Consider the following 16,559-nt stretch of genomic DNA (forward strand, 5'->3'; position numbering starts at 1 on the left):
TGCCAGGCTCCCTGGGTGATCAGGTGGCCCCTCCCACTCTTTTCGCTTTTGAGATGGGTTACCCCAGACCCCATGCTGCACTAGTAGTATGTGCAGATGGAATCATTGATTTGGAGCACCCATAGCAAGGAGGGGGCATAGTGAGATAGGGAGTCTGGCCCCAGTCCAGCCTGAGGGATGGGTCATGATGGTCTAAGACATTTCCCCGAGTGGTGACTGGATCAGGACTAGGCCTTCATGCGATGCTGGCCATGGGGTCATGACAACAAAGTGAGGTCTGTTAAGGCCTCTGGGAGGTTTCCTTGCTCCTTAGCAGAAGATGGGGTCCTCCTCTGCTCCTGTGCACAAGCATGTCTCGTTGGGCCTCTTGTGGCCATGAGGGCACCTGGCCTGAGAAAAAGCCCCACGCAGAGGATGATGGAGCCAGGGCAATCACAAAAAAGTAGGGCAAAGCCTTGATCAAACGGCACCTGTAGCGCCCCCAGCCGGAAGACTACCCGTGCTGGGAAGGAATTTGCTTCCGAATTGATTCAGCAAGTTGAGCCGGGGCTTTTCATTACAAGTGGTCACAGGCAGCTTAAGGAATAGCAGCCTTGCCTGAAAGTCGTCCAGAGCACCTGCGCAGTGGAGGCCCCGCCACCCTACCTCCCCCGGAGCAGCCCGGCTCCTCTGGCCACCGAGGTCGTTGTTCTCATGTCACCTCCCTCCTGCCTGGGCTTCAGACCTCTCTGTCCCAAGACCTCTGTCCACACTGGTCCAGAAATCACCCCGCAGAGTCCCTCCCACACCCTCCCTTCGATTCCTCCCTTGGCTCCGGCGTTCAGCTGAAGCCACCACTGCAGACTGAGCACTGCAGGGCTCATCATCTGAAAAAGCGAAAATTGTCATTTCTTCCCCAGAGTTTACACTAGCAAACAGAACTATAACCCAATCTAGCCAACTGGGTTGAATTGTGGCCCCCCAAAAGATATGTCCATATCCTAACCCCTCAAATCTGTGAATGTGACTAAGTCTTTGCAGATGTAATTAAATTAAGGGTTTTGAGATCATTTAGAATTAGGGTGGGTCCTAAACCCAGTGATTGGTGTCTTTATAAGAGAGAAGTATTTTCACTGTGTTTTCTTAGGTTCTGTATGTCTACTTGGCAGGCAACCATTGATCACAAGGCCAAAAGTATTTCTCCCTCCTGTAAGTCAGCTTGCCTGGAGCTCTCGTTTCCTGGGCAGGTGGGCTGATCCAAGGCTGAGCCTTACCTACCTTCTTATCTAATTCTTACCAAGCCAGCATTGCCCCTGCCCTAAGTCACCCCAGGACCAGGTACCAGGCAACTAGAGACCCCGCTATTGCTCAGAGTCCACAGAATTATTCACACTAACCGATCCGAGGTCATGTGCTCTGCCTGTCTTGCTTTTCCCCTGGAAACTCCCACGAAGGTGCTGGCCTGGGCCCTCTCGCTCCTGCCTCCTGCCTCCTAGCCACCCTGAGGCTCCCCACGCGGCTCTGTGGGGTGGGGCATGCCCGTCACCCTCTCGGTCACTTCCATACATTAGAATCCCATGGGTACCGATGACACGATGAAGGAGAAGGGAGAAGACACGGAGACTATGGTGGTGTAAGCTGAGGAGTGCCTGGAGCCCCGGGGGTGGAGGAGGTCAGGGAAGCTTCCTCTCCCAGCGCCACCAGGGGGCCGTGACCTCGCTGACACCTTTGGACTCTGGGCCTCCAGAACCGAGAGAGGATAACTTTCAGGTATAAGGCATCCAGTCAGTGCTGGTTTGCACAGCAGCCCTAGTCTGCTGGTGATGATCAGCTATTGAGTCTTCACTGTGAACATGCGTTCAGTGTGTTGCCTAATCCTCCCAATGATGCCTTGCGGTAAGTTCTGTTATTACCCCCATTTTACAGATGAGGAAACTGTGGCTCGGCCAGGCGGGAAGAACTAGGATGAGAGCCAAGCTTCCTGGCCCAAGTCCATGCTCCCAACCACTGCGCAACTGTGAAAACTGATACTGTGGGACCAAGACCCCTTTAGAAAGCGGGTCAGAACTTCGCTTCCACAAATCTGAGTGATCACATTTGGGGTGTACCAACCCTCCTGAGTCTCCGATGCTGCCACTTTGGGATGGTGACTGGGATCTGGCCACCCCCCGGCCTCCCGTGGCTGCTCCTGGGAGTGTGGGCCTGGAACTTTTTGGAGCTCTGTGGCCCTGTCTGCTTGTCCCCTATGGTCCTGTCCACCTCGCAAAGGGTGGCAAACTTAGGCCCCGCCTGCTGGTGAGACCACCTTGGGGTGGGCCTGGGAAGACACCTGGGGCCTAAGTCTTTGGCTGGCTGCTCCGCAGGGCGCCCCTTCCCAGCTCTGGGCTCCCGGTGGCCTCTCTGAACACCACTGCTCCAAGGGGACCTCCAGATTCTCCATCTTCCCAGAACTCCCACTTCCTGCATGTTCAAGACACTTAAGGAGATGGAGCAACCAGGGCTCCATTAGCAGATGGTATGGGAATTCCACTTAGGACGCTGGGTTTGTTTGGAAGAAAGAGGTTAATAAGCCCCATGGGATGGGGGCTGAGACCCCAAAGGCATTCTTAAATGACAAAAGACAGTTGTTACTCTGCTTTCTAAGGAGGTGGATGCCATTAGCCTGCAGGCCTTTGTTTGGGAAGAGTTGGGTTTGGGCCAAGAGCCTACTAGAGCCCAGTTGTTCTGCAGGAGAGGGGGCGGGGTTTGCAGTCCCTGGGAAATGAATATGGAGCTAGTGGTGGCTGCGCCCCAACGCCCCAACGGGAGGAAGGTCAGGGCCCCCCTGGGGGTGCAGCAGGTGAGGCTCAGGGAAAAGAGAAATATCTAGAGGGAATGTTTAAGTTGTTTACGCTGATGTCTCAGAGGTACACCCCTCACCTTCTCCACGACAGCAGAAGTCACACCTTGTTTGCTAGTCCTTTTGTGTGAGCGCTGGTGGCCAGGGGACTATGGGGCTGGGCGTGTGTGTGTGTGTGTGTGTGTGTGTGTGTGTGTGTGTCTGTCTGTCTCCTGGAGGTTGGCCTGGAGCAGAGGTGACACTGGCCTTGGTGACACAGGAACAGCGGAGGGCTGAGTTAAAAAATGCTGCAGGAACACAACTGCTTAAGTATCTGGAAAAACACTGGGTTAGTTTCCCACTTTCAGTTTTAGGCTTTAAAATGGTTAAGAGAGAGAAAGAGATTAAAGCTAAAAGAAAATTTTTGATTTCTGTAAGAGAAATACTTTCTAAACATAAAAGACAGTAAAGAAATTCTGAAGGGGAAAAGTAGACATAGATCAAAAACACTAAAATATTTAAGAGCGAACCACAAACTGGGGGAAAAAAGTTTGCTACAAGTAACCAATATAAGTTATTCTCTCTCTCTCTCTCTCTCTCTCTCTAACACACACACACACACACACACACAACAGATTGATCAGACACCATGAGATATCCAATAACAATATACAAAAGATGAAAACAGATTATTCACCAAAGAAATCTAAATAACAAACACAGGAAATTGTTCAAATGTATTAGTAGTCAAAGAAATATCAGATTTAAAAAATTATCTTTAGATAGTGGGATTATGACTTAAAATTGTTTTCTTTTGGCGAACCGCATTTTCTGATTTTTCTATAGTAACATTTATTACTTGAATTAAGGGAAGATCTTAAAAAGTTAAAAGCACTCAATACCTTTAAGTAACAAATTGAATAGCCAGTGTCAGAGACTTCTAGTTGTGGCGGATTGTGGGCAAGCATTTTCTTTCAAGCTTCTGTTCATTTGCCCTTTCAACAATGAGTAAATATTACTTTATTAAAACAAATTTGCAAGTTAAATAAATTCCTTCTTCTTAATCTCCCAGAAGCCTGGGTCTTGTGCGCAAACGGAATTCCTAGGGCCACCCAAACGCCCACTTTACTCTGGGAGGGCAATTGAACTGAGAAACCATCCCTCCCACCCCCATCTCCAAAACAAAGGGGTGCTTCAGCCCTCCCGACACCACTACACAGCCCCACTGGCTGCCTCAGCCTTTGGAACAGCCCCATCTCCAGGGCACACCCTTGCCTCTCCAACCCTTAGGATAACTGCTGTGAAAAGACTCAGGGCCAGTGGAGGACTGCCTGGGGACCCAGGGAGGAGGAGCGGGGCACCCCAGGCCTCTCAGAGGCCTGGTTGGTGGCTGTGCAGTGGCCTAAGGGAGCTCTGAGGGATCTCTGTGCAGACCAGCCTTGAGAGGCTGCAAGTCGGATCGTGATCCCTCTGCCTGCGTGTCCATCCATCCATCCTTCTCATATTACTCCTAGGTGTCTGAATTGTGTCCCCTCAGGATTCATACGTGGGAGAACTAACCCCCAGGGTCTCAGAACGTGACTGTACTTGGAGGTTGGGCCTTTGAAGGAGCGACTGAGTTGGAATGAGGCCATTCGTGGGCCCCGCCCCGATAGGACTGGTGTCCTTGTAAGAAGGGGCAGTTTGGACACAGATACACACGAACTAAGATGGCCACTTATAACCCAAGGAGAGAGGCCGGGATCAGCATCTTCTCTTGAAGCCCTCAGAAGGTGAACGCTGCTAACACCTTGATTTCTGACTTCGCCCTCTGGAACTGTGAGAAAATACATTCCCGCTGTTTAAGCCCCCGGTGGGTGGCATTTGGCGTGGCCGCCTGAGTGGAGCATACGGTGCTCTTGAGCACAGGCTTAGGCCCTCAGATCGAATCCCAAAGAAGTTAAAGCTAGGCGTCCGCCGGCAAAAAATTTATCATCCAATTTGAGAGACAAGTCACTGATCTGTTGTTACAACACAGCCCAGTGGGCCAAATGCATATCCTCAGAAGTGCGCAGGCTTCCCGGGCCGAGGATGTCGGCAAGGCTTACGGACAGGGCCAGCCAGACGCCAAACTGTGGGGTGAGTGACACACAGTTTTGCCCTCAGGCTTCCCAGCTCTCTGCCAGCCCCAGGGATCTGCTAGTCATCTCCGGGGTGGTGGCGGCTTTGTTCCATCCCCGGGCATCCGGTGGATGGTTGACCCTGTTTGGATAGTCTGTGTCTTCCGGAACCAAGACTCGCTGCTGTGCCTTTTCTCCTCCCACCAGGGGCCCCTCAACATAGAAGGGATGGGGAGAGAGGTTCTCACACCTCAGAGCAAGTTTCCTCGGGGATACTGCCCTAAGGGAGAGTTACCCACTGAGCCTCAGCTCTAAAGTGGTGGGTTTCAGCCTAAGTCAGGAAGAAGCAATTTGGAGAATTGATGAAAGGCGTGGGCCCCGCCCCCTAAAAATGCGCATGCGCCGACTTCCTGAGCCGCACCTCTAAGATCTGAGCCTTCTCTGGTTCTTTCCACTCCAGGCACCTCCAGGTTCTGAAATTCATCTTCCGTATGGCAGACAGAGGAGGAGGGTTGGGCGGGCTGAGATGCAATCCAGGTGTTGGACAGAAGGGCAGCAAGAGGTGCCAAGCAGTGGAAACCACCTGGCCGATCCTGGAAGCCTATCACTGGAAGGAGGAGGTCTCGCTTCCTCCCAAAGGCTGCGGGAGCGCAGGAGAGAGACGTAGAGGAAGCAGAGCTTTGGGGAGGAAGCAGAGCTTTAAAAAAAGAAAGAAAAAAAGCCTCTAGAAGCACAGCCCTGTAAGGGCCTGCCCTGCCTGCTACATTGCCACAGTGGAGAAGCATCAGTTTTTGCAAATGTTTTACAGAAAGACAAGCCCCGAAGTCCAGTCAGATTTTGAGTGAACAGTAAGTCCTGACCCACCCCAAACAGTCATGTGGTCAGCTCCAAGTTTCCGAAATGAGGATTTGGGGATCCAGCATTGTAGGGGTCAGAGTGCTCTTCCCAGCGTATCCCCTGGAGGGAATGGACTCTCAGCTTGCAAATACCTGGAGGGGTCCCGCTCACCTCTGCTCTGTGTCCACACTCAGCCAGCCACCATGGGTGTCCTTGGCTTCTGAAGTGGATTCAGTTGTGGTCCTCAAAAGACGTGTCCACCTGCAACTTTAGAATGTGACCTTTTTTGTAATAAGCATTTTTTGCAGGTGTAATTAAGTTAAGGATCTTCAAATGAGATCCTCCCGGATTTAGGGTGAGGCCTAAATCTGATGACTGGGGCCCTAAACCCAATGACTGGGGCCGTCATAAGAGAAAGGAGTTGAGAATGAGACACAGAAAGGAAGGCCATATGAAGACAGAGGCAGAGATGGGGGTGACGGAAGCATCCTTAAGTCCAGGAACACTGAGGTCGCCAGCAACCACCAGAAGCCAGGAGAGAGGCGTGGAGGAATCTCCCTTGGGGCTCCAGAAGGAGCTGATCCTGCCAAGACCTCGATTTCTGAAGTCTGGTCTCCAGAACAGCGAGAGAATAAAGCCATCAAGTTTGCGGGTGGTTGTTACAACAGACCTAGACATGAATACAGCTTAGATAGTGATCATAGGTATTGGAAAAGGATCTATGTTCCAATAAAGCAGGGAAACACTGTTTTAAAACTATAGGTTTCTTGGCCGAAGAACTTCTCAGAGCCTTTAACGGGCTGTAGAGCTCTGTGCAATTCCGAGGGTGGGTATCGGTATCGAACATGCACTTCCCACACTTATTGAAGCAAGGAACCTTTTTAGTCATCTCAGGCTGCCATGACAAAATGCCACAGACCGAGTGGCTGCAACAACAGGGATTTATTTTCTACAGTTCTGGAAGCTTGAAGTCTAAGATCAAGGTGTTGGCAGGGATGGTTTCTGATGAGACTTGTCTTCTTGGCTTGCAGACAGCTGCCTTTGGGTGTGTCCTCGCATGGCATACATGGAGATGAGAGGGGGAGAGAGGGAGAGAGACAGAGAGAGAGACAGAAGAGTGCATGTGTGCTCTGGTGTCTCTTCTTCTTGGGTCCTATTGGATATTGGTCCTTTTGGATTACGGTCCTATTATGACCTCATTTAACCAAATTACCTTCTTAAAGGCCTTATCTCTAAATACACTCACACTGGGGAGTTAGAGCTTCATTATATAAATTTTGGGGGACACAATTCAGTCATAACACCTTACTTCATGGGATCGGCTTTCTGCCAGACACACCTGGGGAAATGCAAATTTAATTTCCTTGAACTTGATCACAGGGGTATAGGGTGGGGGGTCGGGGCTGCCATCCATCCCTGCCTGGATAAGGATGTCCTTGGTAGTGGCAGGAGAGGAGAAAGAGCATGTGGTGGATATTTTTTGAAGCTCTTTCTGTTAAAAGATAGACTCTATTTTCTCTACCCCTGATCAGGGCTTTGGCCATGTGACTTACTTTAGTCAAGGGGACAGTAGGAAATATGACACAAGCAGAGGCTTAGGAAGTGTTCGTGCACTGGGGCTTGGCTTCTCTAACTCTTTTTGAGCCCAGCTTCCAAATGAAGAAGTCTGGCATGCTGGATTCTGAGATTAGTGTGGCCCAGTTACCCTCATCACCCCAGCCAAATGCCAGATGTGTGAGTGGGGCCACCTGGGACCTGGACTGTGCAGCCCCCAGCCCATCTGCCTGCTGACTGCAGCCTCATAGACTAGTGGAAGAACCACACAGCTGAGCCCAGCCCAATTAATAATAATAATAATAATAATAATAATAATAATAGTTGCTTTAAACTACTCAAGTTTTGAGATGTTTTGCTAAACTGTAGTTAAGCCATCTCAGAAGAGACCTGCAACTATCACTGCTTTATATGGCATAGTCTTCTCAGAGTGCTTCTGTTTGTACCAAAGTTAGCCTGCTCAGTTCTATGGAAAAGTGGTCTTTGCCACCAGTCTTACTTTTAAAGTTTCTAGCCCCTTAAAGATGTCAGCATGATGACTATCAGGTGAAAAAAATCTTAAACTGATAACCCACAAAAATAAGATGTGAGTTTTATTAGGTCAGTCCCTAAAATTAGCCATAGATTGGCTATAGAGAAGTTGAAAACATGTTTTAAATGACAGAATGTGTTAAATATGTAAAAACTGACCTATCTTGAATATTCTTGAATATTCTACTGGAAGGAGCTGGTGAAACACTGAGGTTTTACTTGCTAAGTAATTTCCTTTTGAGAAATGGCACCATCTTCTGAAAATCAAACTGAAGTGACCGTCCTGGTGGTAGGGGAATGGGAGTGGGGAGAGCCGGGGATGTGGGGACAGCTCCCAGATGCCCTCCCAGTCTGACCTGGTTCTCTGCTGCCCCTCAGTGCTGGTTCTGTGGCATTGCAGGACAGTGCCACCCTTGATGCAGGCTCCTGGCTCTGTAGGCAGCTGGTCCCTCTCAGGATCTGGGGCTTAGAACCAGATCCCATTGTACAGCGCGAGGAGGAGGTTTGTGTCCCATATCTCACCCTCATCCCCCCCGCCCCAAAAGCTACACACCACAAGGTGCCCAGTGACAGAATATGGATCATTAACAACCACTGCCTCCTATGGGGCAATTTTATTTTGGAGTCTGACTGACATCATATGATACACTGAAGGTCACCCATCCCCGTATCAAACGTGGGTTCCATAGAATTCTATAAGAGTTGACTTGCACTGTAGTTGAAGGTTTTTTTTTGAAGGTCAAATACACATCACGTAAAACTTACCATTTTAATCATTTTAAAAATGTACACTCAGTAGCAGTAAGTACAGTCACAATGTAATATGAACATCACTACTATTTAGTCCCAGAACTTTTTCATCATCCCAAATGGCAACCTGTACTTATTAAGCAGTCATTGCAATTGACTTTTTGAGGTTACAAATTTTAGACATTTAAACAATTATTAACATTCATTATTAACATTTATCGATCCAGGGATTACTTCTATTTTTATGTTTGGAGTCAATCTTTTTTTTTTTTTTCAAGCCACACATCTTCTCACAGGACCTTAAGGTTTAGGCCTGTGCCTGGGGTGCCTGGGGTATAAGGAGACTGTGAGAGGCCCACCTCCCCCCATCTGTGCCTCACCAGGACCTACTGGGACCCTGGACCCTGCTGCCTTCCCAGGCCTCCCTGCCCTCCACACTACCATCAGCTATTGATTCTTTTAAACATATGTGCACAGTATAACTATCTTTCTAGATTAAAAAAAGCATGACATGGTTATTATTGACAAGTTGAAGAGTATAGATGAGCATAAAGGAGCATAACCACCCTCTCTAATTCTACCATCTTGAGACAACCACTACTAACATTTAGGTGTCTTTTTTTCCCACAATTCTTTTTTTTTTCTAGTCAAAGTTACCACCCAATTTACCTCAACCAATAAATACAAGATCTATTTTTATTTGCAAAATTGGAATCTCATTGTTTTAAAATTTTTCAGTTTGAAACTTTGCTTTTTTTACTTATTAAAAATATTTTGAGCAATTTCCTATATCCTCGAATATAATTTTAATAGCTTTATACATTGAAATATACATTTAAATTTAACATAATTTAAAATATGACTTTATGTTTGTATCTGTCATATACATACACACCATACTTATTTGGCCAGTTGTCTATTATAGTATGTTTTTCAGTTCATTATCACCAGGTATAACTGCATAACAACATACCCCAACATCTTAGTAGCTCAGCCACAAAGGCTCATCTCTTGCCTGTCTTATACTTCCTTCACAGGTTAGTTGGGACTTGGTTCCTTTTGGCTGTGGGTCAGCTGTAGCTGTAATTCTTCGTTCTAGAATATAAGCTAAAGGAACAGCCCCCACTGGACACATGTCGATCTTGTGGCAGAGGTCAAGAGCAAGTGAGCAGGTGGAAATAAGCACTATCTCTTCAAGTTCTGCTGGACATGCCACAGGTCATGTCTACACACATGCCACTGGCAAAGGCAGTCAAGGCCAAGGTCAGTGGGGCTAGGCAGATAGTCCTTCTTCAGGAGGCACTGCAAATCGCAGAGCAGTGGGTGAGATTGTGTAATCCCCTTTCAGGAAGGCAGAGTGAATAATTGGGAATAATGACACCATTGGCTACAGATTTTTCCATGTTTAAACTATGAAAGTGCTTTTCATGTCTCTTTTTTCATGGTATTAAATCTCATGTAATTTTTAAACTAAATTTTAACCAAGATTGCACAGGTACATGTTTTTAAAAGACAAATAATTCTTTTAGGCTTCTTTAAAAAAAAAAAAAAAGAAAGAAAAAAGAAAACAACAACTCCAAACGGCAGCTTCCTTCCAGCCAAATTCCCACACCTCAACCAATTAGAAAATAACTTTTCCCTAGTCTTAATATGTGCCAAGAACTATGCTAAATAATTTACCCAAATTGCCTCAACTTAATTTTTACAACCACCTCTGGAGATAAACATATTAGTTATCTCTCTAACAAAAAACTTGAGGCCGAAAAAGCGATTTCTTTGGTTTAAGAGGCCACTTGCCAGCAGGGGGCAGATTTGCGGTTGGAACCCAGTTCCCCGACGCCTGAAACCCGGGCGTCGAACGTCCGCACCAGCGGTTCTCAAAGTGCGGTCCTCGCCAGTAGTTCCGCCCTCGCCTGGGATCTCGTTGGGGATGCGCATTCTCGGGCCTCACCGCAGCAGCGCTGCTGGCTCAGAAACTCTGAAGTTGCAATCAGCTGTTAGGTGACTCCGACAGACAGTCCAGACTGACAACTGGGCTCCACCAGACAGCCTCACCTGTCCCCCAAGCCCCTCTTCCGCCTGCTTCAGTGACTACCTACTGGACGCAGGTGAGAGCCCATAGAGACACTACCCTTGTCCTTCCCAGCCTCAGTGGACCCCCCTCCCCCCACACCACCACCGGCAGGCGCAGGACTACAGGTGACTAGCGAGAGGGCGGGAGTCCCCTCAATCACGGCGAATGGGCGTCCCTGGTCCGCAGCTGGAGAATCGGGTCGGGAGGAGGAACGTGAGTCAGAGGCGGGAAGGCCGCAAGTCAGAGGGGCTCTGCGCTAGAAGGGGAAGATCCTGGCGAGGAAGGCTTAGGGACGGGGTCCCAGGTCATGGGGAGGAAGGAGTACCGGGGGTCAGGTGGAAAACCCTTAGGACTGTTCCTTCCAGAAAGTTTCAAGGCAAGTGGGTCGTGCCCCTAGTGGAGCATCTTGGATACAGCAGGCCAGGTGACCTCCCCACTTCTCCCAGCCTGAAGCCAGGTGGCCTGTTCTGCTCCTGAGCGCCTGCTCCTTGGGGGCTTAGATGTCCGCTGCAGCCCCTGTTGGGTATGTGTGCCCTGGAGATGATGAAGGCCCTGTGCGGGAGGAAGTCTAGCACCTGCCAAGATGCAGACCCAGGGCCTGGCGAAGCCATGCGGGAACTGGGTTTGGAGCTGGGTCACTCAGGAGAAGGGCAAAATCAAGATGGCACAGCCTGGGGGTGATGGTCTAGACTTCATCTAGATTTCTGTCATTTGTTCAGGTCGTGTCACCCCACTTGGTGGCAGCGCCCATCCCTCTATGTTATCCCCATTCGTTTCATTTAGTTCTACAGGAGCCGTCCTGTGCAGCCGGGCTAACCACCCCCGACTTTCCACAGTCAGCCCCGCTGGCTCTCCCTCTACCCGTGTCCTCTAAATCTGGACTTCTGTTTGGTTTCTCAGTTCTCCTGGGACTTCCTGACCAGAGAAGGGAGGCTGACAATAACTAAGAATCAAACAATAAAGATCATTCCAGACTGTGATCAGTTCCACGAAGGCTATAAACAGGAGATTTAGTAGAAGGATTTTTGGGGTGGTGGCACGTCAAAGTGTGTGGTTGGAGCCCTGAAGGACGAGAAGGTGCCAGGCAAAGAGCCAGGAAAGGGAGTCCAATGGGCACGTGCAAAGGCCCTGAGGTGGCACAGAGTGGTCTGGGGGTGCTCAGGAAATGGGAAGGGGAGCAGAGGTGGGCAAGGCTGGGCTGCAGGCTGAGTTAAACTTGGGATTATTCCAAGAGACTTGGGGAGGATTTTTCAGCAGGGCTGTGGCTTGGCCTGGTCTGATTTATGTGGGAGCTGGCAGCAGCCCTTTAATCAAGGGAATAAAGTTACCATCTTTAGTAATGGACCAAATCAGAACTGTGTGCTACCTCATGGAATGCAATAAAAGGAACACATCCCCTTCCTAAGATATGCCCTCCCCAAATGGGCAACCTGAATCTATCATGAGGAAATATTAGACAAACCATAATTGAGAGAAATCCTACAAAACAACTGGCCTGTAATCTTAAAAAATGTCAAGGCCATGAAAGCCAAGGGAAGATGGAAGTACTGTTCTAGACTGGGACAACTGGCGGAACTGGCAAGGGTCTGAGGATTAGCTGGCAGCAATGGCTCACTCTGAAGTTCCGATGTTGATGGCTGCGCTGCGGTGACAGACGAGATTTCCGCCCGCAGGAAGTACACGCTACAGTTTTTAGGGAGCCTGGGCTTCAGGTCAGCAACGTACTCTCAAATGGTTTAGGACAAAGAGTTCTTTGTACTATTCTTGCAAAATTTTTCTGGAATGTGTCTTGTCATTAAAAACTCCACATGTTCCTGGGAGCCTATAAGAATTATTATTTCATTCGCACGGCAATGGGCTAAGGATGGTCACCCCTATTTGATGGGTGAGAGAAATGAGGCCCCACAGCTCACGCAGACAGCTGGGGCACAGGGATCCAGCCAGGGCTGTGCTGTCTTTTAGGTCACTCAGTGAGGTGTGTGTTTAGTCAAGAACAGGGCTTTGCAGGAGTGGGTGCGAATTGTGCTCCCTCCGCTGAGGATTGGGGCTGAACTGAAACAATATGGAAGCCTGGTTAGTGCCCACAGACCCCCGCTGGCGGGGGTGGGTGCTGCCCCCACGTGGGGACCACTCAGGGGACACAATCAGGGCCTAGGCTTTTGGCCAGAGGCCAGGATGGGGACCGTGGGGCAGAAGGCTAGGCGCCTGGCAGCGAAGGTTGGGCAGGAAAGTGAGCTGTGTTTGGCCCCTCATTCCTCACACTGGGCCTGGCAGAGAGTGTGACAATCAGGATGACAAAACGGTGGTGATATGGAGGTGGCCTCCAGTGCACTGGGGCATGGGACTGGCCGAGAGTGAGAGTGAGCACGTATCTGTGTCCAAGTTTCCCAAGCTGCCTTTGGAAGGCTCTGCCCAGACTAGGCCTGACCGTACCGATCATCTGAAGAGAGAAAGAGCTTGGCCAGAGATGAGTCACCAGAATTAAAGAAAGAACTGTGTATCTACACATATAATTTTCATATGAGGAACAAATGTTGACTATTACACAATTTTTTTTTAACTGAAAGCAGAAAGAATTACCTCCTCACTTCCCATTCTAGTCTATCCCCCAGAGACAACCGCTGTCAACTTCAGAATCAGGCCAGGATCACTCCCCAGGCTGTGGGCTGCACACTGGCCTCTGGCCGGCTGCTGCACAGACCCCAACTGGTTCTCCTCTCATCAGCTCTGTGAAGGGGATACAGGTCCCCATTCTACAGGTGAGGAAGCTGAAGTTGAAGAGGGGAGGGATTTGCCCCAGGTCACACAAGCTGTCCACAGCCAAGTCCTTACTCTTGCTGCAGCCGCCCTCCTTCACCTCAGAGGAGGCCTCTGCCCCTTTCCTGTTCAGAAATGATGTCTGCTCCGGAAAAGAGCAGGGCCTGGAGCAGCGTGGGGGCCGGGGTCCTCCTGGGGGTGCCTAGCGAGGCTAGGTCTGTCCCTGTAGCAGGGGCTCAGCCTGAGTAGTTCTGCCCGAGCAAAGTCCCCTTCGTACCGTCCTTGTTTATAGCGCTTCCATACAAATAGACTCGCCTAGCGAGGCTAGGTCTGTCCCTGTGGCAGGGGCTCAGCCTGAGTAGTTCTGCCTGAGCAAAGCCCCCCTTCGTCCCGTCCTTGTTTATAGCGCTTCCATACAAATAGACTTGAGAGCTTTCTGGGAACATGAGTGGCCGGAAGGCAGGGTCTTAGCAAGAAGGCTACCCAAAGAAGGACAAGAACTGCCTCGGCCACTACAGATGCATGGGGCCTGGCCCCAGTGTGTAGCCTCTTTGTCCTTCAGTTTCTCTCTCTGCAGCCTGCTCTTCTGAGGGGATGAAGAAAGAAACCCCTCAGTTATTTTCTCTTGCTGCCTTGAAGAAAAATATTAACAATCACTCACTTCCTTTTGTTCAGAAATGTACCAGGTTTCTGAGACACACATCTATTCTCGTTTATTTGAAAAATAGCCATCGAGTGCCGGCTGAAAGCATTCATTTTATTCAGTCCTCACAATAACCTTACGAAGGAGGTCTGTCGTCATCCCCATTTCACAGATGAGGAAATTGGGGCATAGAACGACTAAGCAACGTGCCCCTCTACAGCCTTACAAAGATAATAAAACTTTTGTCTCATCTCACAGCCTCTCAGAGCTGCACACACACATGCTGTGACCCCTGGAAGGCACCAAGCCCCAGCTAGGGAACTCTTGAATTTTTACCAAAAGTTCTAGAGCAAACTGGTACCAACACCACTCCCTGGGGAAAAGCTCAGGGGTCGGCAGGGCGAGGAGGGGCTGTGGGGCTAGTCACATGCCTCAGGCCCGTGAGCCCTGCACACGCTCCAGAGCCTGGGAGGTACCATGACCAGCCCCTGGAGGGCCCAGCAGCCCTCCCTGGGCAGATCTGCTGTCGTGTGGAGTCTGCCCTTAGTGCCCTAGTCTGGGTAGACAAGCATCAGCCAAGCTCAGGAGATGAGGTATACACCCAGAACACCTGAGGGGTATTTACTCCAGGCCTCAGCCCTGAGGGGGTCCCTGGATGAACATGGCTCTGGGGACGCCACCTCAGGATGGAGGAGGGAGGGAGCAGGATGTCTCTGGGACCTGACGGAACATGCCACCATGGTGGTCTCAAGCCCAGGGCCCTCTGGACAGTGCTACAGCCACAATGGCCACTGGGCCTCTCCTTTTAGGGGGCTGCCTTTGGCCCGAGGTGGTCTTTGATGGCTGTTAATGCTGTGAGGGATGCAGCCAGCTGCAGGAAGCCCTGACCTGTGGGAGCCAATCTGCCTCTGTCAGGCAGAGATGGGTCCTTCCCCATCATTTCTGGGCTCTGAGCACCTCCAAAGGGTCCATGGGGGTGTCAGGTTGCTCAGAGTCTGTGCAAAGCCGTCAGCGTGGTGTACGTAAGTATGTTCCTGTGATGGGGGCGGAGGCTGACAACGCTCATCCCATGCTAAGTGCTGTCTGTGCCCCCATGGCAGGCTGTTTCCCAGCCATGCTGCCTGCCCCTCATCTGATGTGATACCAGCTCTGATCCTGAAGGGTCCACCAGGCTCCTTCATCTGGGGCTGAGTAGTTAACTCTCTGGGACACTCCAAGGTCCTTAACCCCAAGGACTTGGGAACCATCTGCACTCCCACACTGCCGTGACCTCCCTGTGTCTAGAGCTTTGTTTATACCCTGAGTTCCTGGGAAGGCAGGTCTGGCAGAGGCTCTGACAGTGACTCATGGGGAGAGACGTATGGCAGGGAAAGTCTAGGAGCACCAAGGCCCCACTTCCAGTTGTCACTAGATGGGGGTAATCTTACCTGACTTTCTCGAGTGCTGACCGGGCGCCAGCCTGAGCTAAATTTTGAGCTCGGACTCCTGCTGGCAGTGGAAAGGGTGGTTAGTCCGGTCCACAGGAAGGGGAACCGCGCAGGCGCAGTGGCTGCGTCTCTTCCCACTCACACAGCTCACCAGCAGCCTTTCTGGGGCCCGGGGCTTCTCAAAGTATGATTCTGGGGCCTGGAGCTCTCTGGAAGCGTTTGTCAAAAACGAGGCTTTCTGGACCTCACCCAGACTAAGTGCATCAGACCCTGGGAAGAGGCTCAAGAGCCAGCATTTTAGTCCGTGGGGTCCCCATTTCTAGGATCCTTAGCAAGTTCCTGATGAGATAACTTCCAGCGAAGAGCCGGCTGGAGGAGGGGGCAGAGCAGGGAAGGTGCCCCTTGCTGGGCTTTACATGCACACGGTTGGGGGAGCAGGAGAAGCCTGGGGGTCCCCGCACTCATGGCTCTCCCGCCCTGTGGACACGCCGAGATAGGGTGAGAGGGGCAGGGGCAACGTGTGAATGGATGAGAGGGAGGGCACTGGGGGGTGAGAGAATACAGTGAGGGGGGCCAGGAAGGAAGTGGGGGCCCTACAGAAGGGAAGACGGGGCTGTGGGACGACGGACTGGAGGGAGAATGGCGGCTCCCCCGGCAGTCCTGGGAGGCGACGGGGACCTGGACTCAGGGTCTGGAAAACCCGAGGCGGCCAGGGGTGGAGACTGCTGTGCCGGGGCCTGGGGGAGGAAGAGGAACCCCCGCGTGAAGCCTACGAGGCAGGATGCGACCCATTGGGGCTCATTCACTTCCAGCGGCTGGTGGGATGTCCTTGGAGGCACGTGTGAAACGTGGGGCAGGAGGAGGTGGGGCCGAACGGACACTGCGATCAGCGCGTTGTGCTAAAAGTCAGCGCGTCGCAGGGCGGGAGCAGCACGTGCGACCTCACCTCTCCGAGGCCGCTTTCTCATGTGCAGACTGGGTCGCTGTGAGGGTTCCGCGGGATAAAGTTGCTCCTGGCAGTGCCGGGCAAACGCTCGGGAGCACAACTGCTAAGGTTTGGGCGGGTGTTGGGAGAGGCCCGGGTGGGGGT

At 50.9% G+C, this 16,559-nt stretch overlaps 1 protein-coding gene across 1 annotated transcript in view; it reads left to right on the plus strand.

Moving 5' to 3' along the window:
• Window positions 1–10,807: 10,807 nt before the first annotated feature.
• The window catches only part of NMUR1 (neuromedin U receptor 1), an 11,547-nt gene continuing 5,795 nt past the window's right edge, over window positions 10,808–16,559 (plus strand). The window contains exon 1 of the mRNA XM_015585374.2: window positions 10,808–10,855. Coding sequence (XP_015440860.1) covers window positions 10,808–10,855 — 48 coding nt within the window. The remainder of the gene's footprint in view (window positions 10,856–16,559) is intronic.

Source organism: Pteropus alecto, unplaced genomic scaffold (genome assembly GCF_000325575.1).
Source record: "Pteropus alecto unplaced genomic scaffold, ASM32557v1 scaffold110, whole genome shotgun sequence".
Classification (NCBI taxonomy): Eukaryota; Metazoa; Chordata; class Mammalia; order Chiroptera; family Pteropodidae; genus Pteropus; species Pteropus alecto.